Source organism: Malus sylvestris, chromosome 2 (genome assembly GCF_916048215.2).
Source record: "Malus sylvestris chromosome 2, drMalSylv7.2, whole genome shotgun sequence".
Taxonomy (NCBI): Eukaryota; Viridiplantae; Streptophyta; class Magnoliopsida; order Rosales; family Rosaceae; genus Malus; species Malus sylvestris.
The window spans coordinates 33,219,867-33,247,126 of record NC_062261.1 but is presented as its reverse complement, the minus strand read 5'-3'; the positions used below and the strand labels follow the sequence as shown (position 1 = coordinate 33,247,126).

Genomic DNA, 27,260 nt, shown 5'->3' with positions numbered 1-27,260 from the left:
GGAGTGCAAAAGGGTAAATCGAGTGTGACAAGATCTTGTTTATCCCGACGCTAACTTTTTGTTTCCATATCGAAACAAGGGCTTGTTAAGCGATCAGTGTAAAGTGTGTTATATTTTATTGTACCAGTTAGTTACCGCCACTGCTCGCATTATATGTTTCAGGTTTTAACCTAAACCTGTACAACAACTCTATACTCCAAAGTAATCAACATGTTAGTTGAATTGAAGCACCGTGCTTGTACGTATTAGACAAGAGACCTTGAGACCTTACTCCACCGGCATTGTCCTCTTGTCTTGGAGGTTCTTTTGAAGTTACCACATATGGCATCACAAGCGCAACTTGATCTTGATGTTGCATGAAAGGTTTTGCTATCAATCTTCTTGTTGGTTTAGTTTCAGAGGCCGAGTTACTGAACACGGCTCAGCTCCTCACAACTGCTTAATTGTAAATCATAAACTGACATATACACTCAAATTGTAATTTGTTTAGTAAACTCAAAGCGATACGTTTAGATACTTCTTTGCTGGGTTAGGCCTTTCGCGTGTCACGCCGGAACACTCATCGCCGATGTTGCTATACTTGTGGCTGGGGACGCTATTTGGCCAGCCAGTTATCGGAGTATCGTTAGTTTGGTCTGTCTTTAAAGAAAAAACTTGTGCGAATGAACATTGACAAACAAGAAAAGGTCCAAACGCATCCCCATTCCTCTAGCCGGAGGGTTTTGGCCAGCTAAGTACCTAATGAACATAGCCAAACACTTAACAAGTTTGCCGTTTTACTCTGGCCAAAACCCTCCGCCACTAGCAAGGAGTACACGCCAACGATACGATAGAGGACGGAGAAGAAATTCTGTGAAACATCTAAATGTGCCCTTTCCGACACGTAAAATTGAGAAATATGTCAATCTCCGAGCAGATATTGAATAATCTACTTTCACTATTTGACAAATGACCTACGTTACAATACTATGAGGAGTGAGCATTACAACATAATCAAAATAAACCAGAGGTGAAAAGCACAAGACTAGTATAATGTTTCATATAGCAGTGGGTGCTTCCTTTTCCTTCTCAGCCCCTCTCCCATTGTCAGAAACTCTTTGCTCTGAGGGCAAGTTCTTTCTCGATTTCTTGCTCCCTTCAACTTTCCATTGATCCCAGACTCGTGTTCTGGGTGGAGGTGTGAAATCTCCAACGGGCGCAACTAAGCCTGGCTTTCCATCATCGATAACAAAATCAATCAACCCGTAATCCTTAGCTTCCCAAGGATTCATGAAATTATCACGGTCTGTGTCCTCTTCAATCTGCACCAACAAAATAAACTTAAAAAAAGGGGAATGAGACCGTCACAGAATATTTACTATGGAGAGATCTTATCTGATGCCTGACCTGCTCTAAAGGCTTCCCTGTGATTCTTGAAAATATTTTGTTCAATTTAATCTTGTGGTACACCATTTCTCTGATTCGAATACCCATTTCCGTTGCCTGAACTCACATGCAAAAGGGTAAAATAATGAAATGCCGATAAATGTATCAGCCTTGTAAACAAAAAACAATATCTTAACAGCATATTCAAACAATACGTATGTGTCCTCCATGATACAGGTAATGCATGCATCATATGTTAAATACCAAAAGTTTAGCCATCGTTGTAAAAATAAAATAAATCTAAACGAGAACTTGCCAAGTACATAATCTAAGAGCATATCTGCATTGTTCTACCTTCCTGTGCATAAGTTAGAACTTAAAAAGAACATCAAATTTTCAAACCAAAATAGAACGTAGATTCTTACAAAAAAATCAAATTGATGAAATAATGTTCTGAAAGAAGATGCTTACTACCATAGACCATACTTCAAACCAGAGACTATCAGGCTGGGGTGAGCTAATACAAACTTAAAGAACAATGGTCGTCTATAACTTTGTAAGAACAACATATGATAATATATACCATGCCTCAAACCCGAGACTATCAGGCTTGGGGAAACTAAGTTTGTAAATGCATCTTAAGCAACTAATGGTCGGCTACAACTTCGTGATAAAAACACTAGATAACATCATCTACATGCAGTGGAATCAAGGATAAAGATATTGGTATCCGTGAAAAGCCAGATTTATAATCATGTTGAAAACATTATGGAAAACAAACAGTACTTAAAAACATGGACATCAACAGCAATAAGCAGAAAACAAGCACTTACTTTTCCTCCTGCAGTTCCAAGGGGTTGATGGATCATCACTCTTGCATTGGGCATGCAGAATCTCTTTCCCTTAGAGCCTGCAGCAAGGAGAAAGGCCCCCATAGAAGCAGCAAGCCCCAGGCAAACAGTTGAAACATCTGCCTTGCACAATTTCATTGCATCATATATTCCCATTCCTACAAGATGGGGCAGGTTGGTAAGAACATAAAAGAAGAATAATGTGGAGAACTTTAAAAAGAAAAAAAATACTCAATCCAACACACGTCGCATCACAATAACAAGGGAGTGGGGTGAGGCTAAGCTGGAGAACAGCTACTTTGCTTCCCAAAAGCAGAAATAGATAGAAACTTTTTCAATTATTTTATTTGTTTTCAGCAAAACTCATTCAATCTTTTCATTGACACTAGCCTACTCAGCCTTCTGTCCTCTTTTCTTTCCACAAAAATTTCCCGTTCTCTATCTCATTCAAATTTCAATACGCATTACGCATAACAACAGATAAACTGTTGGAGTTTCAGATAAAAGAACCATGTGGACTCAAAACAAAACCCCACGTCAAACATATATCACTCCAATTTTGTTCGATGTTACAAAAGGGACCCAAACGTCAAACCATACATATCTTCTTTGTTCCACACAGTAATCAACTTAGAATCTCCCTCCTCATTCCGTATCACTTGTTAGTTTCTTGTGTTGTTGTTTCCTTTTTAAGTCATTGTTGCTTGTCTAATTCCCCTAGCTAATCGTTTTTGTCCCTTACACTAAAATCATCTTCACATTGGTTTTTATAAGAACATAGAATATGCCTTTGGGGAGCAGACTCACTCTATCCCCAAGCTAATCATCTTTGTTTTTCTTTGTATTTCTTCTTGTTTACTATCATCTTTTTATAACTTTATAAACAAAATTTAGTCTATTCCCAACCAAACCTTTTGCTCGCTACACCTTGCTCACCTACATAAATCCTTTTTACCATGTACTTCAGGCAACTATAGATTTCCAAAACATGTCATGTAGTGGTTTACACTGGGAAGAATTGGACTAAAAGTTCAAAATAATATACAGATATATCGATTCCATTGCACAAACTATCCACCATCCGTGGTAGGTGCTATTGAAGTGTTTTTGTAGAAACTAAAGACTATGCATGATATATATCCTTGAGGTTACTCAAAATGAGTATTTAAAACGATATAAAAGATATCATAGCTTAATTACAATACTGACTCGGAGAATTAAAAAAATTAAAAAATCAAGAAAAAAAAATTTGATGCAAATCCTAGTTATAAAGTGTGTGCTGGTTTAATCTCTCTACCAATATCCCAAAGTTGGTACTGGTTAAATCGTTTAGCATAATCAATGACCATGCACACACACCCTTGAGCTTCCTCAATTAAATTAGACAAAAAGCTTATGAAATATGCAATAGCTTGGATGCAATACATAATTAGAAATTGACAGATTCTATAAATAAACAACACTAGTGACTGGTCTATTCATACCCTACTTTTAATTATCAAGTTGTTGTTATTGTTACATGTCAATAGAAATCAATGGTGTATTATTTTAACTACGCTCTCATATCCAAAGTAGAAGAAAAGAAAATTAATAAAAAGAAATGGACAATCAGATCAAAAAGTCAATACTTATCTTCACAAGGCACACAAAATATATTTATAATAAAATTATACAAACAATATTTTTTTGGTAATGACTTTTTCGTATAAGCCATAGACATTGCTTATACTCCAAAGGCACCGTATATGGCAGAAAAACAGTTGAAACACTTTTCTAGTATGGAAAAAACTCAAAATATTTTTTCAAGTAGGATGGGAAAAAGAAATCTAAACACTTTTTCTTGTAGAAAACTCTAAAATCAAAGGAACATAATGCAATTACTTTATGTCTGCATTCTGAAAGTTTAGTGATTCCATAGGCATTAAAGATTATCAACAATGACACAGATAGCTATCTCTACTTCTCAACTCTCTTTCATTTTTTTTTTTCTCTTCAATTTTTTATGAGGAGAGCAGCTTTGATCAAATAAAAGAGATAAGATACAACACATGGGACAAGGTATCACCTAAAAGAGCAAACATCTAACTTACATCTAAAACAGAAAACCAACACAAAAAATTAATTGCCAACATTGTACTACAAGATAACAGCACCACAACCAAAGAATAGAACGAAAAGATCAATCCAGAAACGCATGGAATTGAATGATCCACCTCCTCCCCATTACACCTTCAAATACCTCCATTTCTCTCCAACCAAACCACCAAAAAGTTTCCTTACACAGCACGCTCTCTAGCACCAAACCCTTTTAGACCTCCGGGAAACATTAATTTTCTTATAACAGAGCATCACAAGAGGCTAGAATTGCCCAACTAAAATCAGCCTGATCCACAAAGAATAAGCATCTGGAGAATGGAGTAGCAAATGGTTAAGCATCTGCATGATTTCTGCACATCAGACAAAGAGCAATTGCCCAAGCTACAATCTTTATCTTAGGTGTTACATTAACCTTTCAAATTGTTTGAGAGGGTCATTCTGAAAAGTTAACACAAGAAGTATATTGACACAACTTCCTGAATAATCTTTTTCTTAGGGATATTCAACGTCTTGGCAGTTTATTCTTCCAGTGCTCTCCTTTTAACATTTCCTCATCCATTATGTTGCAAAAATAAGGTAGTAAATGCATGCAATCCTTTGTGCTTTGTTACCAAAGCCTGGCGTTATGATATGCTGTTCTCATTTACTACTTAACTTGCATGCCAATGCTTCAAGTTATGTTACAATTGACAATTGAAAATCGATTTACCTACTTATGTAATAACAATATGTAGTTTTTTGTATGTCTTGTTATCTCCAATACCAGGGATATATTAGAATCAAAAGCAATGAAAGAAGAGAGGTGCCAGGATCAAACATGCCGAATATATTTAAACCATACCAGCAGTAACAGAACCACCGGGTGAATTGATAAACAATTTAATGTCTTTTTTGGGGTCCTCAGCATCTAGAAATAGAAGTTGGCTTATGATCAAATCCGCGGTCATGTCATCTACCTGCCCACGGGCGGAAATTGAAGAGAGAGTTAAATACAGCAACGCTTCCTCTTCATAAGTTAGTAAACACAACAAACGCACAGTAATCCCCTAAAATTTCTAACTCCTAACTTTCAAGTTTCAACAAACAGAAAAAAAGTGCAAATTTACATACAAGTTCAGTCTTCTAGTAAATAAGAAATACAAACACACACAGTAATCCCATCAAATTTTTAACTTTTAACCTTCAAAAAACAGTAAAGAGTGCAAATTTCACAAGTAGCAGCAAAACCCATGTCGAAAAATTAGATACTGATGCAAGAAAACCAAAATTGAGAGAGAGAGAGAGAGGGAAAACCTGAGAACCCAGAAAGATGATTCTCTGACGGAGAAGCATGTTGGTGGTATCGAGTTCTTCGAATCTGGGCAGCCTTGGAGCCGAAGTAGTAGCCGACGGAAAATCCCAGTTGCTCGACAAGGTTAGTCTTGGGGGAGACGAGCTTTTCATGGCCTTAATTACACAGACGCCACTGCTTCTCCGACGGCAACTGGTAATACCACTGCAGCTGCTGCTGCTGCTGTTGAGGGCAGTGCCCCTCACAATCGGTGAAATGGGCACTTGGGTTTGTGAAGAACACGGCGGCCTTGAAGCTGTGGCTGCGTACGTCATCATCTCTCTCCTGTGAGTGTGCTTTCTCTCTCTTCTTTGTTTCTGAACTTTTTTTCTCCTTTATCTCTGTTTTTTCCTGGGAAAATTGGGATGGAAGGAAAAATGAAAGAGCTTTTTCGACAAAGAGGACAACTGCCAAATCGGCCTTTTTAAGAAGGGCCGGTGCCCAAATGGGCTGGGCTCGGCAGGGTTTTTTGGGCCGTGGATTAGCCCCGGCTGGTAATTAAGTTTTAAGTTTTGATTAAGTTTTAATTTAATTTTGCAAAACTTAAAGTAAAATAATTCTTTTTAGAGTAAGGCCCGGTTGGTAATCTACTTTTTCTTTTCAACACAAGCTGCTTAAAGTTTTGTCACTTAAAATTGCGTCCATTGAAAACAACTCAATTTGGGATTGCACTAACACTGCAAAAGTTGAAGGGTATATTTATTGATTTGTCATCTGAAACTATCTTTTACCATCTGAAGCTAGATTTCTTATTTTATCATTTGAAACTATCAAAAATCAAGTCAGTTCGCTCTATTGGTTAATTATACTTGTAGACGTTAAATGAAAAGGTAGTGTAGGCATTTCATATCATGCTGGTAGAGATGAGTCATTATTATTAGCGAGGTATGAAATTTTCACTTACAAGTTACAACTCTAAAATTGTTAAATTTTTATTAGTGTGGACATAAATGAGGTCAAATCACTTAATTTTGACAGTTTTAAAAGATAAAGTGAGGTTAAAAGACGAAATCAATTTTTTTTTTACCCAAAATGAGTGTGACCTATTTGGGGCTCAATTGTTGACTAACACGTATTTATAAACTTACTTTTTATTAACTTTACTGTCATAAACTTAAGGGTGACTTTGGATGCGGTCCCTATTTATCAACGTTCTTTGATTGAAACCTTATTTATTTTCAATTTTTGATTGAAGTCTATAAAATTAATAGAATAATGCATTTCTATGTAGGTTATTATAATTTTAAATTAAAATTTGATATTTGTAGTTACTTATATTAATGGGCCTCTAAATAAAATACATGATTTGTCTGGAATTGAAAATATTAAAATAAATTATACTTATATAAAAAAAAGTATAATTCATCTTAATGACATGATTTGTCATTAAGATAAATTATATTGAAATAAAACCCATGATTTTTCATTACTTATATTAATGACCTTTTACATACAAAAAATTGGTAATTTTTATATGGTACATTTTACATACTAAAAGTTGGTACATTTTATACAAAAATGGTGGTACGTTTTATATGAAAAAATTGGTACATTATATATATAAAAATAAACAATGTATACATTTCAGATTAAAAAAAAAAAGGATTTACATTAAAAATCAGATACATTTTACATAAAAGAATGGTACTTACAAAAACAAAAATTGGTACATTTTACAATACACAAAGTGGTACATTTTAAAGACAAATGGGTACATTATTAATAACTCATTGGTACAAATAAAAGGTTAAAAAATGAGTACAAATAAAAGTTTAAAAAATGAGCACAAATAAAAATTTAAAAAATATGAACACAAAAAGAATTTAATATATGCGCATAAATTAAAATTGAAAAAAAAATTAGTACGATTTAAATAAAGAATTACAAATTAAAATAGGTACAAATCAAAAATAAAAATATATAATACAAAATTACAGTCATATATATATATATAAAGGATAATAACCTAATTTTGCTTATATTTATTATATTATATATCAAACCATAATTAAGATTACAGGACTGCCAAATTCATTTTGAACGCAGAAAATTGTCTGTCTAACATAGAGCAAATCAATAAACAAGCAAAGTTGAAACCAATCACGTCTCGTCTCCAAGATTAGAACTCTACAATCATGTCAGTCATATTCGTTGGTTCAAATTCAAATGCCCAATTTTCTCATTAAAAAATGAGAGAAAAATACACCTGCACAAACGTGGCACATGCACCACCATTCGCACTTCCAAACAACCAAACAACCAAACAAATCGACACGCGCACACTGAAAGCAAAAGGTCAGACATATCGGCAACTCCAAAAGTCCAACTCCCCAACTTCCAACCCTGTATATCTTGATACTTTATACTTGTATCGATTACGTTCGCACCATTTCTGTTGATCCTGCCCTGTTTCTTCTCTTCTGCTATGAGAAAATGACATCCTCTTCTTCTTCTTCCTCCTGCGGATCAAACACCCTCTTTACACTTCTCTTCCATTTCTCGAGATCCGGAGCTTGCGATTCCGACGAAAGTTGCTGCCGAGTTCTTCTCAGAGATTTGGCCGCCAGAGAATTCAATGCCTTCCTTTGGGTTTCCCTCATCGCCGTCACCGCTCTCTTGCTCGCAAGGGTTTTTAAGCTGCTCTGCTTGTGGGTCAAGGCCAGGTCCATCCCCGGCCCGCCGTGCCCTTCCTTCTACGGCCACCACAAGCTCCTTTCCCGCGAAAATTTTACCGGTCTCTATCTCTAATGCATTTTTTTGTTATTGGAATTTTTCTGGTTATGTATGGTAGATTAGCTTTGCTGTTGGGTTCGGCTCAACTTCTGCTTTTGGTTGCTGGGATGTTAATGGAAGTGAAAGTTTTGCTTATTGTTCCTGTTTCTGTGCTTTCATCAAAATTTAAAATTGAAGTGGGGTTCCAGGAGTATAAGCAAACAAGGTTTTTGGGTTTTCTCAAAAGTATTGAAATTGAAGTAAAGCAGTAGTAATAAGTGTAAAAAGGGTTTCTTTGTTTTCATCAAAATTTAAAATTGAAGTGGAATTCCGGGAACATAAGCAAACAAGGTTTTTGGGTTTTCTAAAAAGTTTTGAAATTGAAGTAGAACAGTAGTAATATGTGTAAAAAAGGTTTCTGGGTTTTCATCAAAATTGAAATTGATGTAGGACACTAGGTATATAAGTTGAAATTTTGAAATTTATGTTGAACACTAGGAATATAAGTTGAAGGAAGGAGAATCGATACAAATTTTGTTGATTTGTTGAGTTTTCCTATGTTCCCGCAAACATGAAGAGGTTGAGGAGTAGAAAATACATCTATTTTTTGGTGACTATGAATTTGTGATTTGGATGATAGAGTGAACAATGTAACTGATTACTCTTTTCGTTTGGCGTTGATCAGATGTGCTATCGGGTTTGCACAAGAAATACGGGTCTGTTATAAAGTTATGGTTGGGTCCTACTGAGCTATTAGTGTCAATAAAGGATCCAATTCTGATCAAAGAGATGCTACTAAAGGCTGCTGATAAATTGCCTTTGACTGGAAGGGCATTCCATTTGGCCTTTGGAAAGTCAAGCCTCTTTGCTTCTTCTTTTGAGATGGTATGAGCTCCATTTTATGCCTCCTCTTTCTCTGCTTTCTTTACTTTTGTATTTGTGATGCTTAGAAGCTTACTATGTTGTACCGGTGTTTAGTGTCTGCATTGAGATTGCATAACATTAATGCCAGAAGAGAAAAAAGCCTGTGTTTCTGTTTCTGCACGTAGGTGCTATTTCTTGGTGGCATTTTATTGACGGAATGTTAAAGGGAAGGAAAAGAAAGCAGTAAAATGACTGCCTTATCAATTATCATCAGCTTATCAGCTGGTCTTACTTGAAACACTTGGGAAAGGACAAAGGGAAGGAAAAGAAAGAAATAAACGAATTTATGGATGTAACTGAACGATTAGTTTGTTGATCTAACCGCTGGTTCTCCTACAGTTTAACTGTAAAATATCAGTCTTCCTCTAACATACTAAAAGGATTTTAAAATTAGATATGTTACTGCCTTGTAGAAAGCACGATTTTTTTTTTCCTAATGTAGTCCCAATTCCTGAACATTGATTGGTCTATGCATGTTACATATGGAATCAAACGAGAAGTTTAATATCTTCCAAACATAAATTTATTATCAATATTTGTTTATCATGTATGATCTTTTGTCAAAGACTGAATGAAAAACTTCACAACTTTTCTTGTGTGATTATTCCCAATTTCATTTGGCAGCATTCATTGCTGTTTCCTGAATGATATTCTCATTTGCAGGTGCAAAAGAGACGGGAAGCATTATTCACAGAATTAAGTGGAAAAATTCTTGAGAGTGAAAATGTGATTCGTAGAAAGGCTGTGGATTCTATCTTGGCGAGAATACAAACTTTTATGGCGAAAGCCAGTGTTGACAGTAAAATGGTTTCTCAACGTATGGCTTTTACCATGCTCGGAGCCACACTCTTTGGAGATGCATTTTTAGCTTGGTCGAACGCAACTATCTATGAGGAGATCCTTATGAAGATAGCTAAGGATGCTCGTCTTTGGGCTTCTTATAATGTTACTCCTGTTTGGAAGCGTGGATTTTGGAAGTACCAGTCTCTGTGCACAAAGCTGAAATGCTTAACACAAGATATTATTCGACAGTGCAAAATAAACTGCATGCTATTTGGTCAGGATCATAGTCACCGTAGTGAAACAGAAAACTGGGGAAAGGAGTTTGCATCTGATGGACCATCTTGCTCTGAAGTTGTAATAGTAAATGACCTAATCTTTCAGGAACTTAATGGCCATCTTAATCCTAGGGAAGAAGAACCATGTAGGAATCTTATGGGCATTATGTTTCATGGATGCCTTACCACAGCTGGTTTGATTAATAATATTTTGGTGAGCCTTGTTACACACCCACAGATACAAGATAAGGTAATCTGCTCTTCTGTCTTCTTTTTGCCTCTCTCTCCGTTGCTCCGTCCGTCTCTGTCTGTGTCCTTTCTAGTTAATGTTTCTGCATGAAATTATCCTGTCAAAACTGACATTTGATCTAGTTGACAGGGCACCTCTTTATGTTCTCTTTCTTGGCTCATTGTGCTTCATGTCTTCATTTTATGATTTTTCTGTCTCCTTTTTTGAAGTCCCTAAACACACCCCCCACCGAAAAAATTAAAGCTTCCCCATATTAGAGACTGCTCTCGCTAATGATAATAATAGTGATAGTTCATTATAATTTGTTGAGTTATAATGATAATTTATTATTCTTATTACAATTCTATTCGTTAGATGGTCGATAGGTTTCATGTGTTATTACATATTCATCTTAAGCAGTATCAGTTTGAGTGACTATATAAGACAATCACTACTTATCATTGTAGGAATGAAAACTCACAATGATATATCGACCAATGTTTTGAAAATTAAACTGATTGGCATGTCCAAACTGAGTCAAATATAGAGGTTGTGGTGGGACAACCGGCAATTTATATGGTACTTTTTTGTTAAATGGTCACTTGGGCTGCAGAACTGAGAATAGATTACTTTATTTTTATGAAAAGCCTATCCAACACTACTAACCTATGTATTGATATTAGGGTGCTGATCACCCATGCCATGTGACATCACGTATCTGTGACATTGTGCAGGCAATCAGAATTCTTGACATATATCATAACTTAGCTAGGGTAGTTGTCTTTCATAGTGGCACAGGGAAATTCATGGCTAGTCTGGTTGTAACTTTGGAGACCCCTATAAGTAAACATGTTAGAAAATCTACTGGGTTTTTGTGATTATAAGGAGACGTGAAAGGAATGATATCCAAAACACATTGCACTTGTGTGATCTGATTGAGTCTTATAATACCTCTTTTGGTTGCTGTTTATAATATTGATGATTGTGCTTTTGTGTGCATCACAAGCATTAACTTGTTATTGTCCTAAATTTCTTTATTTATGTTTCCAAAGATCTACTCGGAGATAACTATGGCACGAAATAGTTCATTGGAAGAAGGCCAACTGGATATTCATAAGATGGTTTTATTACTGGCAACTGTTTACGAATCTGCTCGTCTTGTGCCACCTGGATCTTTGATACAGAGATGTTCTCTCAAACATGGTAAAACTTCTAATCTGTTTCTTAGAAGCTTAATTTTCTGTATCGAGATATCACTCACTCTACATCTCTGCTTTTGTGTGTTGTGTGTGAATTCCGTTCAGATAATGCTCCTTGAGATTCTTACTTATCTTTAGTTGCAGCATACACAATTGTGGTGCTAAGTTCAACATCATTTACCCCCTCTCCCCTCTTCCATGATGGTTGTGATTTCATTTTTTACTAGAATAGGCGTTTAAATTGATTTTCTTTCTTTTCTCTTTGAAGACTTGAATCTTAAAGGTGGTGCAACCATACCTGCTGGAGCAGGGGTGGTTATACCCGTACAGCTGGTACAGATGGATGATTACAACTGGGGAAGTGATGCTGGTGATTTTAATCCATATCGCTTTTTAGCGAAGTCTAGAGAGGGATCTGATATATTGCTCAATAAATCATTCTCAGGTTTCATTCCTACCCATTCCCATGATGTGTATATAGTTTTCAAGTTCGCTTCAGTACATTTTCAGTTATACCAGTATTAACCAATCATACTTTGCCTTTCCCATTTTCTTTGCGAATGCAGCAGCAATATATGGCTTTTACCTTATTACATCATTTACCCTTTCCAATCTTTTATGCTATTTTGTTACACAACTCGCTGATTTTATATTCAATGAATATTCTTGTATAGAACCTGCTTTTTCACGCGAATTTAAAGTTAGTTTGGATATGAATTGACACTTCACTGTCCTAAACTGCATGATAGGGAGTTTACTCTGTACAATATGTTAATAACCGTAGAGAGAATTTTTTTTGATATAAGCATCCTTAATAACCCTAGGCAGTTTAATCTGTATAGAATTAGAACCTGCTTTTTTCATGCGAATTTAGAGTTAGTTTGGATATGAATTGACACATTCACGATCCTAAACTGCATGATGGGGGAGTTTAATCTGTATAATATGTTAATAGCCGTAGAGAGAAATTTGTTTAATATAGCATCACACATCAAGATTTACATGCTGTGTGTGTGACAAAACTTGGTTCTTAATTGTTCTCAGGGCCTGCTGAAAAAATTGTGCATACTGGAGAGAGCTCCTTTGTTTTGAATGATCCAGATAAAAATCCAGCGTTCGTGTCCTTTGGCTCTGGCATTCGTGCCTGCATTGGCCAGAAATTTGTAATTGAAGGAGTTGCAACATTATTCGCTTCATTGCTTGAACACTATGAGGTATGTACTGTTTATTTTTAACTCTCTGTCTGTTTCTCTTTAACTTACTTTATAAGCAATTTTTGTTTTAAAACTTGCTGCGGAAAGAAATTTACTTTCAATGTTAAACTTGGGATAATGAACTTAGATTTGAATGTGTTAAGTCCCTGTATCTTTACACTAGTTTTGAATTCCCGACGTCCAATGACAACTATATTTAAAATTGTGATACAGAGGTGAGCTCACAGATGGGCTCTTGGGGGCTTGAATCACATTTTTCGGTTAAAAGTAAATAATTTATTCAATAAAAATGTTAATAAGTTCAATTTAAATTGTGATATTCTTCTCATAGTTACCGATTTTCTTACATTGAGTTTTTACTTAATTTTTTCGTAATTTTTGACCTGGAATATTTCTGTCAACAGAGATGTTGAATACCTTTTTTTTGTCAGCAACCATTTAGGATTTTCCAAGAAAATAATTTTCATCTCTTGTATCTTGCCTTCATGCACTTTCATTAGTAACTTGATACTGAACATTGACCTAACCACTATACTGTTTTATGGGACTGACGTGCCCATGTGGGACGGAGGGTTTTATAATCGGTGTTTCTTTGGTATTGAGTATCATTCCGAATTGTCAGATCGTTTTCAATTGGTTCCCGCACAAATTATAAGGTTGTGTCTTACGTGGCAAACAAAAAGCACTTGCATGCTTAAACCGGACGCGAAACAACTTTCGTCCTAGAAGAGAAGGAATTGTGGACGAAAGAAGGAATTCTGATGTTAGCTTGTGAAACCATTTTTCATCTATTTCTCAATTTTTTTTCTCTTACTAACCTACTTTTCACACTCTATACATAGATTTTTGCAAGGATGTGCACACGACGTAAACATTTTGGGGTTCATATCTCGTTTATATGTTTGTCTTAGATGTATACTTTAGTAACAACTGCGTAGTTTTTGACATTGCCATATATCTTGTCTAATGTTGTTTAATTGTTAATATATTACAGATAAAGCTCCATCAAGAAGCCGAGGATAACCCGAAACCAAGCAACTTTGCGTTCCAGCTTCTTTCAAGTTCACAGATAGTATTTGTAAAAAGGGACAGTTGAAAGAACGAGGGAGCAGAAAGTCTGTGTTGTGGATATTTGCTGCTTCTTCACATGATTCTGCATTCCCAGGTCACTAATAGGAAGACTTCTCCTGTCTAACTTTTCCCCACCCCGGGTTTTGATGACGGGATCTCTTTTCCGCTCGTTAGCTATTAGATCGGAGGATGTTACGCGAGTAAGTTTTGTGGCTCGTGTTTTTTTCCTCCATCTTTATGATAGCACAAGCGCTTGTTTTATGGACGTGCCAGTTTTTAAAATGTTTTCTATAAGTACTCTGGGACTACCGTTGTAGCAGAGCCTTATCGTTTCCCCCGTCGTTGGATTTGCAGCTTCATCTTATATGTTGAACTTTTTTCTCTCCCGAAACCGAAAGGCCTAAAAAGGGAGTTCATGTTGTGTTTTCAATTAGCTGGGAGAGAATCCCAGTAAATTGTATACATGTATGTTGTACTATTCAATAGAAGTTTTATAGTTACAAATGGCCTTCCCCTGCATTATATGGTATCCCGGGTCACTGTTCGCCGGTTATTCTTCCATTTCCGTTGCTATGTTCCCGGCTTTAGCGTTGTTTGTGAGTGCGCCCTCCTTCCCTGGACTCGCCTCCATGACGAAAGGTTTCAATTTCTCATATTCCGATCATCGGAGAAGTCGCATACAATTTGGTGTTCAATTTCATCTCTCCTCCAAATAGAAATTGTATTATCTTGGGTTCACACAAATAGTTCGCAAGCGTTCGTTCTACTGTACATCAATGCAGGTATGCATTGCGGTTTAAGCGACATGGATGCACCCGTTAAATTCCCTCCAAAGCTGAAAACGATTTCCCAACTCTTGAATTTTTAAGGTCATCTCTAATGGCGGGGTTTAAAGGTTTAAAAGTAAAAAAAATAGCTTGATCTGTTAAAAACCTCATATTTAGCCAAAAGGTATCAAACTAGCTAAATGTAACTCGTGTATTAGTCTATTTTTAAGATTCAACTCTTCAATTGCAATATTATTTCAATTCAACGCTTAAATTTGAAAATATTCAACTTTAGTTTAATTAAATTAATCAATAATTTAAAGTATAAAATTGCTGAGCGAGCTAAGTTTGAAGATGGCCTTGGCTCCTAGACGCTGCATGGCTCACCCTCTTTGCCCACAAATACTATCATCAAAACAGTCTGTCTTGTACAGAACAATTCTCACTCGCTCGTCATGTCATAAGTTTTGGACAGGTACGGTCAGACCCATCTGTCTTTCTTGCACCCTCTCCAAGCATCCGTTCCCAACAAAGTCACTTCCCCTTTGCAAAGTGCCCACCAGGTGTTTGGTGAGGGCAAGGATTCTCTCCGGATTCTATTCGTGGGATTAATTAATCTTGTTCGTTTATTGTATATTGTGCGATCATTTTTCATTAGTTAATCTTTATATTTAATGTAAAATTTAAAATTTAAAATAATTTATAATTATACGATGTACGATAAACGACGCGATTGATTGATCTTCCGGATTCTCACAAAGAGAACCCGAACAGGATCCTCGTCTGTTTGGTGAAATGCCCGACAGAAATGTGGTTCTGTTGGACCTGGTTTCTCTGCCTCCTAGTTCTCATACACGCCCATTCCCTTCTATTTGTGTGGTCACGATTAACTATGATCGCACAAAATAAAAAGAGATGAGAGTGTATGGAAAGTGGAAAGGTAGAGAAGCCGGGTCCGGTTCTGTGTTCAAAACTGCATGAGTTGGGGTTGCTTACCGACTAAGCAAAGTTGGTGCTGGAATCGACACGTGTATGACACGTATCACAAAAATCCCGATCACCGAAAGCAATAAATTCCAATCTGCAGGGGCTCGAAAAAACCCCAAACCCAAAAAACGCAGATGAAATCGGAATCTTATATTTCTCTATTAATTGCTTCCTTCTTCGTCCTCCTCCTCCCCGCATTCTCATCCGCCGCCGAAGAATCATCAACCCCAATCGGCTGCGGCCACACCTCCCACCGCAACATGGCCACACTCGGCGGAGTCCACGAGTCCCACGGCGCCCAAAACAGCGCCGAAGTTGAAGACCTCGCTCGCTTCGCAGTCCAAGAACACAACAACAAGGAGGTACTCAGTTTACCCTCCTTCCCTTTTTTCTTTATCTAGTTATGCAACAATTTCGATTAATTTAACGATTTGGTTAATTAAATTATAATTGTGCAGAATGCTCTGCTCGAATTTGTGAGTGTTGTGAAGGCGAAAGAGCAGGTGGTTGCCGGAACTCTGCACCATCTGACAATCGAGGCGATCGAGGCCGGCAAGAAGAAGCTGTACCAAGCAAAGGTGTGGGTGAAGCCTTGGATGGGCTTCAAGGAAGTGCAGGAGTTCAAGCACGCTGATGAGGAGGAAACGCCGTCGGTTACATCTTCCGATCTTGGCGTCAAGCAAGGCGGTCATCCTCCTGGGTGGCAATCTGTGCCGCCGCATGACCCGCAGGTGCAGGATGCGGCTAACCATGCTGTTAAGTCCCTCCAGCAGAGGTCTAATTCCTTGTTGCCTTATGAGCTTCAAGAAGTTGTTCACGCTCAGGCTGAGGTTTGTGCCCTTTCATTTTCCACTTCAGTATTGGGTGTTAGTATTTGTTTTGAATTGGGTATTAAAATCCACCTAAATGCAATTGGAGGAATTGGGTATTGTGGGTAGTTTCTTGTTGTGTTGAATTGCATGCTAAAATTTTTCGAAATGGATTTCGGAGAATGGGGGGGGGGGGGGGGGGATAGTGTTTGGTTGTGCTAGATTGGCGTTTAAATGCAGTTTGGAGAATTGTATTGTTTCGTGTTGAGAGCGTCGATTTCATTGCAATTTGGAGAACTGGGGATTGGGGGATAGTTTTTGGTTGTGTTGGAATGGGGTTCAAGTTCATTTAAATGCACTTTGAGTAGTGCGTAAAGGGTCCAATATTTGGATGTGTTGAATTGAGTACGAAAAAACCATTAAATGTATTAGAAGATGCGATCTCAAGGCAAAAGTAGTAGAAGATGACCTAGGAAGGCTCGGAAAAAGATTCTTAAGAGAAGTCACAAAGTACTGGGAGCTAACGGAACGCCTGGCGCAAAACCAAGTGCAGTGGTGTTTTAGGATTCATTTAGTCGACCCCATTTTGTGGGACAAGTGTTTTTTGTTGTTGTTGGGATAGGAGGTTTGGATTAGCCTTTAGGCAATTCAGAAGATTAAAACACATTGTTCCCTTGTCAATTTTGCATTCAGTACACACGTCAATTCTTTCGCTCTTTTCTGTTTTGCCGTGTTGTATTTCAAAAATAATATACTCAGTTAAATGTGAATGCTTTCTATAGACATCATCGTTGAGCTCGGTGGGATTAATACTGAATTGTATGTGTAAACTATGGGGAGCAGGTGGCAGAAGAGCATGCAAAGTTTAACATGCTTCTGAAGGTGAAGAGGGGAAGCAAAGAAGAGAAGTTTAAAGCCGAAGTGCATAAGAATATGGAAGGCACCTTCAGTCTGAATCAGATGGAGGCAGATCACTCCTAAATCCAAGTAAACTAACTGAATGCGTGTTCACATGCTTTGCTTGCTTTTAGTACACCTTGTATGTCCCGATACCCAAGACTAAGCTGTATTTGTGTATCTAAATAATGTGTGTGTTTAATGCTAATACTACTTTTTTAAGCTCTGATAAACCATCTCTAGTTGAGAATGCACTTAACAGGAAAACAATGCAAGGTAATGAACAGTTTCTTCTATCTGAAATGATGCTTCGTCCCGCGCTGCCGGGCTATCGGTCAATTTACATTTTTCAATCACCCTTATTGATACTTAATGTAATCATTCGTAGGGAACTGGCAAATAGATCCAGTCTAGCTATATTTAACCTCTTAACTAAACGAAACAAGTGTAGTGAATGGGACGCTGGTTCCATTAGTTTTGTTTTTATTCCTCGAAGACTCGAGGACTTAGAACTAAATGGGTGATATGCTTGCCTAAAATGTAAATAAAGAGCCATTTAGTATTTAGGATTACGGTCTAATGATATTTTTCTTTCACTTGTAAGTGAAGTGAGAGACGGTAGGTTCGATTTTTGCGAATGGCGAATTTGAACCATATTATTCTCATCTTATTGTGAGGTTAAAGCTAACTCTCTCATTTTTAGTGTAAGTAATATCGTTTGTTAAAAAAAGATGTAAATAAAAAGGGTGAAATGAAGGAAGATTGGTTTTAATCGCGTCATTGCTAAAACAGGAACACTAATCTCGAAAAGAAATGCATTGACCAAATAACATGACTAGGTGAAGTATAAGAATGTAAAGAAAACTGTAAATCTAGCACGATTCAAGCCATGAGAGGCATGATAATTCAGATTTAAGCCATGAGAGGCATGATAATGCTATGTAATAAAACCAATGGCATAATATCGAATTGAGTCAAGTAAGCAACGCAAAAACAAATAAACAAACAAGAAGAAAACAAAGTTTACAGACTAAGCAAACAAAATGAAACTCCAACACGTGTCAAGATATCAAAGGATCCTTCCAGAGAGTGTATTAAGACCATCTCCAACCGAAGGAGGGTCAGATGACTCGTTTTAGCCCTTTGGTTCTTCAAGAAATTAATATTTTAATGAACAGCGCAGAGTCATATTTCTTACCATCTCCAACCGATGGCCAAAGGGCCATAGGACTCGTTTTAGCCTTGTCACAAAAAATTATCTCCAACCGAGGGCCAAACATAATTTATTATTTAAATTTAAAAACTACAATAACTTAAATTTAAAAATTACAACTTATATTTAAAAACTTCAACTTAAATTTAAAAACTACAAATTAAATTTAAAAATTACAACAACTTAAATTTATATGGAAAAAAGGAGAATTTTTTAATATATTTTTTTTTTAAATTTGGCCAAATTCAAATCCAATGGATTTGAATATATATATATATATATATATATATATATATATATATATATTTGAATTCAAATCTCTTTCAATCTCTTTTAATTCAAGTTTACAATGAATTCCAACTTTGAATCCTCTTCAAATTCCAACTGGAGGTCCTTATCCAATTCCGAATTGGAAGAAAAATGGGTGCAGATGAGACGAGAAGATGAGGAGTCTGATGAAGAAGATGTAGCATGGCGGCGCAATACACAATATGTGGTAGCCATGGCTGCGGCCATGGTGTGTTAGCCACAAAAGTCCTCTTCTTCTTCTACAGGAAAAAATATAAAAGTCCAAGTACACATAGAGCTCGCCGCATAATCAAATATGGCCGCAGTTGGTACAGTCCGCGATAACGAAGGTTTTGCCAACAACATCGAGACCGAAAGCCTCGCTCGCTTCGCTGTTGATGAACACAACAAGAAGGAGGTACATTCCACTTCCATACCCTTGTTCTTCGCATCAAAATTGTCCATGGATTATTTGTGGCGTCGTAGAAGCACTTTCTAGAGAAGCACCTTCCATATGCTTCTTCATCAAGTGCTTTTTCTTGGATTGTTAATGAAGTTGAATAAAGAAATTTATTGATTAATTGAATAGCCACTGAGTCATAGAAGCACTTTCTAGAAGCACCTGCCGGATGCTTCTTCATGAAGTGCTTTTCTAGTAGACACTTGGATTTTTTATAAAAAAATTCGGTGGCTTCGTAATGAAAGCAATATTAATAGAAGCGCTTATAAGCAAAAGTTCTTCCTAGGATAGAGTCCTAATTATTTATTGATTGATTTGTTGAATATTGTGCAGAATGCTTTGCTGGAGTTTGTGAGGGTAGTGCAATAAAAGGTACAAGTGGTTTCAGGCTCTCCGCACCATCTGAAAATTGAGGCCACCGATGGCGGAAAGAAGAATGTTTATGAAGCCACGGTGTGGGTAAAGCCATGAGAGAACTTCAAGCAAGTGCAGGAGTTCAAGCTTGTTTTGGACTCCTAGTTTGTCTTCAAGGTTTCTGCCCTTTCATTTGTTTTTGTTGTCTTTTAATCTCAATAACTGCAGGTTTACTTGTTTTCGGAGAATTGATATTGATAGAAAGCATATAAGGTTGTAGATTAGGATTTATGATGTTAATGCCAATTTCTCTATTCAACTTTATTGTAACTGCTACTTTAGAATTTTACTGGGGTGATTACTCTACTTGAGAGCTTTAATAATGTATTGACGGAGGGATTCAAGGCTCGATGGAGGCAGTTGACAATAAGAATCTTAATTTCCTTTGTTTACACATAAATTTGATCGTTTAAGATTTCTAAAATTCAATTATAAGCAATGTAGACCCAAAAATAGAATCGATCCCTCAATTTGAAAACTTGGATCCTCTCTCCGGCACAGGGTGCCCTGCTACCTTGCTTTCTCATCTTAACCGTGTATATCCATTGAATATATACTCATTTTGTCCTCCTTTTTCTTGATTCTTGAGTGGTTCCCAGTAATAACATTCCGAATTTGTTAAGTTATTTTTAGTTTCCTCGTAGTGGTGGGCATTTCTGTATTCTTCTTCGTCTCATAGTTGGGAAGGTCAAGGACTGAATCTTCTTACAACAACAACAACAACAACAAAATCTTTTCCCACTAAGTGGGGTCGGCAAGGACTGAATCTTCTTGTTGAAAAAAAGAAGAAAGAATGATAAGAAAGGTCTGTAAAGTAAAAAAACCATTAAAAGTAGGGGTTGGCACGTTTCATGAACTTGAGCTTGCAAGTAAGTCAGTAGACTCTTGTTATGTTTAAAATCAGTATTTAGGTTTTTAAATTTGCATTTAAACCTGTTTCATGCACATGAGCTTGCAATTAAGTCAGTAAACTTTTGTAATGTGTATTGAACATAATAGATATGTTGTGCCCTAATCAATACCAAAACTAGTCAGTACAGTGGTGTTGTGTGCTCGTTTTTCCAATTTGTAATTTTATATCTATGGTATAAGGTGTTTATAACACTTGCTTATGATCTTGATTTCAAATTCTCTCTACTCTCCTCTTCCGTATGCATCTTCTTTGTTGTTTCCTTTTCCTCTTCTGTGGCATCTTCAGTTAATATGTCGTCTCCTTCGCTGAATTGTTCATAAACCCCAGTGGGCTGCAAGCCTGCAACTGCAGCTGCATTCAAATTCTTTCGTCACCTTCGCTGAATTAATTTCGTTGGTATATTTGTCATGTAGTAATCAATCCGTTTTCGACCTATATCAAAGCTCTGCAATCATGAGAGTTCACATCCGTATACCAGTTTCATTGTCGATGTCTATGTAGGAAATGTTCATGTTCCTTGTACCAGGTCATGATGTCATAACTATAAGCTCAAGACGGCACCTATTCCTCGAATCGGGATGAGAGAGTGCAATGCGAATGCCCACAGGTCATGAAAATTATATACTTTGGCAGTTCATTCGGATCCATGTTCTTGAAAGCGGAGCTGACACCCCATCTGATATCGAGTTTATGAACTTAACACTGGTAAATGAATTCTGGTTACTGAAGTCAGCGTTCCGCATCGAATTTATGTTATGTTATCATAATGTTGCTGATCATCCTTAGCAGCATTGACAGTTCCGCATGAACAGTATATGCCAACAAAGGCTACGTAGAATGATATTTAAATTACCACAAGATTAAAAAGATCTTAACTTAGGTATAATCATAAATTTAACTTGTTTATCCTAAATGAAAAACTTAGGTTTATCTTACGAGTTATCAATGGGCTTGTAGCTCAAGTGTTAAAAGAGTGTTTAGTCTTACACTCGTAGTCCTGTGGTGGAATCTGCTCGCCCAAACAATATCATCTTGTGCTTGATTGTGGCCACAGTTAGGGTGAAATTCTCTATAGCCTCTTTAGGCCCGAAATAGTTGAATAATTGTGGCTTGCCACCAGTTGTCTTGTGATGGAATCCGCTCACCCAAACAATATCATCTTGTGCTTGTTTGCGGCCACGGGCAGGATGAAATACTCCATAACCTCTCCGGACCGAAAAGGGGCGGAGAAACGTATGTTGCCCCAGTTGTCCCCCCTAAAAAAAATTAAAAAAAAACAATTTCATCTTGAAATATTTATAATTTTAATTGTGATGTAGATGTTGATTTAAAGTATTTGACAAAATCAAACAAATACGAAATTAAATAAATTTGACAAAATCAAACAAATATGAAATTAAATAAATTCTAGATGGACCAAAATTAGAGGGGGAAAAGTCATACACCAATTAGCTCAGCAAATTAAATGTAATTGGTTAGTAGACCCTCAGATGGAGAGATTTTTCAATGTGATTGGTATATGAGATGGTACATCACGTGTCATTATATAAATAGTGGGATATGTGTGTTAAAAAGTTAATAACTTAAAAAAAATAAAATTTCCCATCACTTATATAAAAACACGTAGTATACCTCCCGTGTTTAGGTCACAATGAAAAATTTATTCCTCTCTTAATCTATATTTAAGAGGAGTGACGGGGGTCAATTGACTCTTCTGGCATTAGCAAGCTCCGGCATTGACTTGGACAACTACGACTAAGTACTGGTTTGGAGTTGTGGAAAAATTAGTTTATTTTATAATTTTTTATGTTTACGGTGTTTAGTAAACTTAACAAAATTGATTATTTTTAGGAAGTTTTGGTGAATAAAGTAGAAAAGTCAAAGCAGCAGCTTCAGTTTTTTTTCAACGGAAAATGTTAGGGAGATCAAAATTTTAAATTAAATTTACAAATCAAATGATATGTCACTAATAGTAAATAAGTACGTTAATCAACGGTTAAGTTATAATTCAATCATCAACAACCAAAATATTTGGCTTGCAAATTTAGTTAAATTTTTTTTTGGTATGCTTAACATTATCCTTTTTCAAAACATGTGGAGCAAATGTTTAATGAAACTTGGCTTTTTAGTCAAAATGGTCTCTGAGATTTGCATAACACATCACTTTTGTTTTTGAGTCACTTGATTTCGTTGAGTATTGAAGAAGTTATGAACGTTTAAATTTTACCTAGTTTCCGGCTAGTTTTCCAGTTTTTCCTCTCACCAGTCAACTTTGAGGCTATTTTCCAACCATCCCTGGCAACCATTGGCCTTCCAAATAGGTATAATCTTATTCTACACTTTACTATCTTCATTTTGATATATTATGGGTCGAATTTGGTTAAGAAACGATTGAGTTACGAAGCTTTGAAAATTGCCCAAACTTCCGGCCAAAAACTCCAGGACACTTAACGGAGTTTTTAACGGAATGACCAAAATGATGGATGGTGGACAATCTCAAGGACCACTTCTATTGATTTGAAATCTCAGGGACCAAAGTGATGTGTTATACAATTCTCAGAAACTATGATTAAAAAGCCATGAAACTTTCTACAATCCAATAACACCCTCGTCACTGTCTCCCAATCACACTCCAAACTTCGCCATTTCAATCTTCGCTCTTCAACCTTGGCACGACAACGATGGAATCAGACCTCGAGCTGTGAATCCAGGAGAGAATCTGGTATGAGTTGGCTGTTCATTTTGGCACTAAAATACTTGAAATTCACAATCATCTGCTCCTCACCATAAGTCAACGTAAACGTGTGGGACTAAGGAAAGCTATTTCTATGGATGTCGAATACTCCGTTCCTTATAGTGGTTGCGAGATGAGTACTACCCTTTACAGCAGGATCGTCATCAATAATTGTAAGCCTTCTTCGTAATCGTGTGGCGAGTATGAATTTCTAGTTCTACTCACATAAATTGTAATCCGTGCATGCATTAGGGCTTGTTGGAGCAATTATGTTTTTATTTAAATATTTTAAATATTTATATTTTAGTTTATTACAAACATTAAATTTAAAACATAATTTGTTATCATCCTTTGATTGTAGACAGTTTTGCATCCCATAAATTCCCATAAATATCCTTGATTTTGTACGGTTTCACACCCTCCAACGTGCATCCCATAAACATCCATGATTTCTTACTGTTTCAAACCCTCCAATGTCTATTTCTTTATATATATATATAGATTATATATAGGTTAGAAAAAGTGCAGAACATAGACGAAGGAAGAAAAGTTTTATATATATTGATTTATAAAAAGCAACATATTGGTAAGGTGTAAGTTCGAAGGTTCTTCCGATGTGCAAGGAAGAATCTTATCAGAAGAAGGTTCTGGGCTGTTTTATCCTGGGGACGACGTGGTGTTTGTGAACTGCTTGCACACTTTGGGCAGAGCCGCGAAACGTCTTAAAGAGAGCGACTTAGTCCGCAACTCATCCCAAGAATCATTCACCACTCAAGGCTTTTTCATTTTTTCGGGTAACTTCGTTCCTTTTGATTTTCAGTTTACAACGTTTCATAGCGTTTTACAAAACAGTTGTTTTCGTTTTACAGAGACGAAAATGAATGTCAACTAGGATGAGTTCGTAAGCAATATAAGCAATCGGGCTATGAATGCAACATATATAAGCAAGAGAAAACTGAAAGCAGCAATAACTAAGAGATAGGATAGATGTATTACACAAACACACTGATTTTCGATATTTTTGACCTCCAATTTGAGTCTATGTTCTCACCAATTTATTCTCAACACTCTAATTTATTTAACATGATTACAAGTTGCAACACAGAGGCAATTATGATCAATCATTTCCAGTCATTCTAATTCGGAGATGATTGGTAACTCTTGGCGATGGCGTCTTGCAAGCATAGTAATACCGTTCCTTACTGAACCAGCGGGGGAGAAAGGATTAGGAGGCAATTTTACATTATCTTCTCCTTCCAACATTTGAACGACAGCTTTCATTGAAGGACGGTCTACTGGATACCATTGGATGCACCATAACCCCACAATTGCAAGTTTTGTGGCAATTTTAGCATCATTCTCTCCCTCAACATGGATACGTATGTCATCCCCTTGTTCCAGAAGATTATAGATCCATTCGGGGAAATAAACTTGCCCGGTATTCTCCTCTGGGACTTGAACATTTTTCTTACCCCCTACCATTTCAAGTAACAACATTCTGAAACTGTAAACATCCGACTTGTAAGACACGGTACCAAAGTTCCTTGAGAACACTTCCGGTGCAATGTATCCCATGGTACCCCTAGCAGTTGTCATGGAAACTGCGCTTTGGTCCTTGGAGCACAACTTGGCAAGACCAAAATCCGAGATTTTTGGGTTGAACTTGTCATCTAAGAGTACATTGTGAGGTTTGATATCGAAATGAAGGATTCGTTGGTCACATCCGTGGTGAAGATACTCAATTCCTTTGGCTATGCTGATAGTAATATGTTGCAGCTTCTCCCAACCAAGGAAATAGTTCTTGCTGTCTGCTGACGATATGAAATTTTGCAGCGAACCGTTTGGTGCAAATTCATAAACTAAGGCTCGCCTAAATCCATCAGCACAATATCCAACCAAGCGAACCACGTTAACATGGTGGATCTGACCTAATGTTCCCACTTCATTGATAAACTCTCCTCCATTTCCTTTGGAATTGTTGAGCATCTTTACAGCAACAAAGATCTCACTCGAAAGCTTTCCTTTGAACACTGTTCCAAATGTTCCCTGTCCCAACTTGTCTCTAAATTTATTTGTAATCCGCTTGATATCTGCATATGAGTACCTTGTAGGCCTGAGAGCTCTGTAGTTTTCCAAAAATTCTTCGATCATGGTTTGGCGCTGCTTTTCTATTTGGTCAGAAGTATATACACGATGGAGTCCAACAAGTATCAGCACAAGTGAAAATGAACCAAGGACTGCACCTGCATATTTTAAGTTCAATTAAGAACCTCTACACTTAACTTCGAAATTTAAGAAGGAAAAATAAAAATCTTTATGGTGAAAGCATGTAGAACGAACCTGTAACAACTAGTTTTTTCACAGTACCTGTAGAAAGATTTCAATCCCATTAGTTCTTCATGTGTACCAAATCATTAAATCATTACATATTTGTTTACAGAACATTCTCAAGTTCTTAATTGCAAAAGGAACATTTTATAACTGCAGAGATTCAGCAGCGGGAGCAAAAGGGCGGTGTCTGACTAACTACTGCATGATTAATGCATAAAAAATGTGAAGAAGCAGTAACAACATGATGCGGATGAAAGACCATACCGTTTCGCTTTACATTGAAGCATTCAGTTTCGGAGTTGGTGCGATTGTTGTTCTTCAGTCTACATCCTTTACCTCTCCTTTCACATCGGTTACATGTTGGTTTGGACCATTCCAAACGAAGAAAATAATTTGGTTCGAATATATCATATGGAACACTGAATGGAAAGTTGTACAACTTGGTACAAGATGTAAGGGGAAGACTGTCAACGAAACTATCTGAAGGTATAGAAAATATGTGATGGCTAGTCCCACTAAGGCAAGGGATTGAATCATAATATACATCTCTTTTTGCTGGTGAACAATTAAATAAGGTATAGTCATATTGGTGCGGCTCTTGGAATATGAAAGCAGAGGAAGATAAATTAAGTTTCTGAAGGTATCTAGGAACACAATGATCTGGATCAAATACTTGAATCACCTGAGATTTGTAGTTGATACTAGTGACGGAGAGCGTAACGGAAACTGGCAGCTCAAGCACCGTGTTGTTGCTTCGATCGCAGGATAAATCAAATCCAGGATAGCCACAGTGACTTGGCTGTTTGTCTTTGAGTCGAAATGGAAATCGGATAGGCGGACCATAGTCTCCGCAGTGTGATTCTGTGCACTCATTTTGGCATGCTCCAAGGTTAATAATGAGACCTACCGTGAACAACAGGATGAAGAAAGAGATTGGCATGTTTGAGTTTACACCAGAATTTCTCATACTCTCCCAAAATCTACCTAAAATAAAATGTATAGTCTTGGCTTCCCTGGAAGAGTTTTCCTACATTTCCCCAGAAGAGTTCTTCTTCCATTTGCTGACTTTTCAGCAGATTAAGACTGAACTGCTGGCTGTCCACATCAAAATACATTTCCCCAGAAGAGTTCTTCCCTTCGCTGACTTTCCACACCAAAATGCATCATTTTGTGTACTTTATGCAAAAGTAAGGAACAATCCTTTTGTCTATTTTACTCACTACTTCACGTCTAGACCGATATTGAATATAGTACGTGTTTTTGACTTAGTAAATTTGGATTATTGTAATTTCGATGAAGTTTCTACTTTATATTTTATATATCTTCGGCACATCCTCTTGTAGCCTGGCTTGTGCTCATGAACTAAAGAGAGGGTCAATGGCCCTCAATTCCACATC

The 27,260-nt window shown here is 36.9% G+C and overlaps 3 protein-coding genes and 2 pseudogenes across 3 annotated transcripts; 3 read left to right on the top strand and 2 right to left on the bottom strand.

Moving 5' to 3' along the window:
* Nucleotides 1-848: 848 nt before the first annotated feature.
* On the bottom strand, nt 849-6,035 carry LOC126613702 (ATP-dependent Clp protease proteolytic subunit 3, chloroplastic-like). Its single transcript, XM_050281281.1, has 5 exons — nt 5,607-6,035; nt 5,155-5,269; nt 2,199-2,374; nt 1,387-1,482; nt 849-1,301 (listed from the first exon to the last, which is right to left on the bottom strand). Exons 1-5 carry the CDS (start codon nt 5,919-5,921, stop codon nt 1,038-1,040), a joined length of 966 nt encoding a protein of 321 aa, XP_050137238.1. The 5' UTR covers nt 5,922-6,035; the 3' UTR covers nt 849-1,037.
* A 1,912-nt stretch (nt 6,036-7,947) lies between these two features.
* On the top strand, nt 7,948-14,554 carry LOC126613699 (uncharacterized). Its single transcript, XM_050281278.1, has 7 exons — nt 7,948-8,377; nt 9,041-9,240; nt 9,943-10,587; nt 11,619-11,769; nt 12,034-12,210; nt 12,810-12,979; nt 13,974-14,554. Exons 1-7 carry the CDS (start codon nt 8,077-8,079, stop codon nt 14,073-14,075), a joined length of 1,746 nt encoding a protein of 581 aa, XP_050137235.1. The 5' UTR covers nt 7,948-8,076; the 3' UTR covers nt 14,076-14,554.
* Nucleotides 14,555-15,902: 1,348 nt separating this feature from the next.
* LOC126613703 (cysteine proteinase inhibitor 6-like) lies at nt 15,903-17,813 on the top strand. Its single transcript, XM_050281282.1, has 3 exons — nt 15,903-16,166; nt 16,263-16,634; nt 17,457-17,813. Exons 1-3 carry the CDS (start codon nt 15,939-15,941, stop codon nt 17,592-17,594), a joined length of 738 nt encoding a protein of 245 aa, XP_050137239.1. The 5' UTR covers nt 15,903-15,938; the 3' UTR covers nt 17,595-17,813.
* A 1,237-nt stretch (nt 17,814-19,050) lies between these two features.
* LOC126613706 (cysteine proteinase inhibitor A-like) lies at nt 19,051-20,233 on the top strand (annotated as a pseudogene).
* A 4,299-nt stretch (nt 20,234-24,532) lies between these two features.
* On the bottom strand, nt 24,533-27,258 carry LOC126613707 (rust resistance kinase Lr10-like; annotated as a pseudogene).
* Between the last annotated feature and the right edge of the window lie 2 nt (nt 27,259-27,260).

Bases quoted from the DNA above. Each gene is read 5' to 3' on its own strand.
- LOC126613703 (XM_050281282.1), top strand. From the start codon at position 15,939: ATGAAATCGGAATCTTATATTTCTCTATTAATTGCTTCCTTCTTCGTC. The intron at 16,167-16,262 runs GTACTCAGTTTA...ATAATTGTGCAG, and splicing joins AAGAACACAACAACAAGGAG to AATGCTCTGCTCGAATTTGT. The intron at 16,635-17,456 runs GTTTGTGCCCTT...TATGGGGAGCAG, and splicing joins TTGTTCACGCTCAGGCTGAG to GTGGCAGAAGAGCATGCAAA.
- LOC126613702 (XM_050281281.1), bottom strand. From the start codon at position 5,921: ATGATGACGTACGCAGCCACAGCTTCAAGGCCGCCGTGTTCTTCACAA. The intron at 5,270-5,606 runs GTTTTCCCTCTC...GCCCGTGGGCAG, and splicing joins TCATCTTTCTGGGTTCTCAG to GTAGATGACATGACCGCGGA. The intron at 1,302-1,386 runs GTCAGGCATCAG...TTGTTGGTGCAG, and splicing joins CAGGGAAGCCTTTAGAGCAG to ATTGAAGAGGACACAGACCG.
- LOC126613699 (XM_050281278.1), top strand. From the start codon at position 8,077: ATGACATCCTCTTCTTCTTCTTCCTCCTGCGGATCAAACACCCTCTTT. The intron at 11,770-12,033 runs GTAAAACTTCTA...TTCTCTTTGAAG, and splicing joins GAGATGTTCTCTCAAACATG to ACTTGAATCTTAAAGGTGGT. The intron at 12,211-12,809 runs GTTTCATTCCTA...AATTGTTCTCAG, and splicing joins GCTCAATAAATCATTCTCAG to GGCCTGCTGAAAAAATTGTG.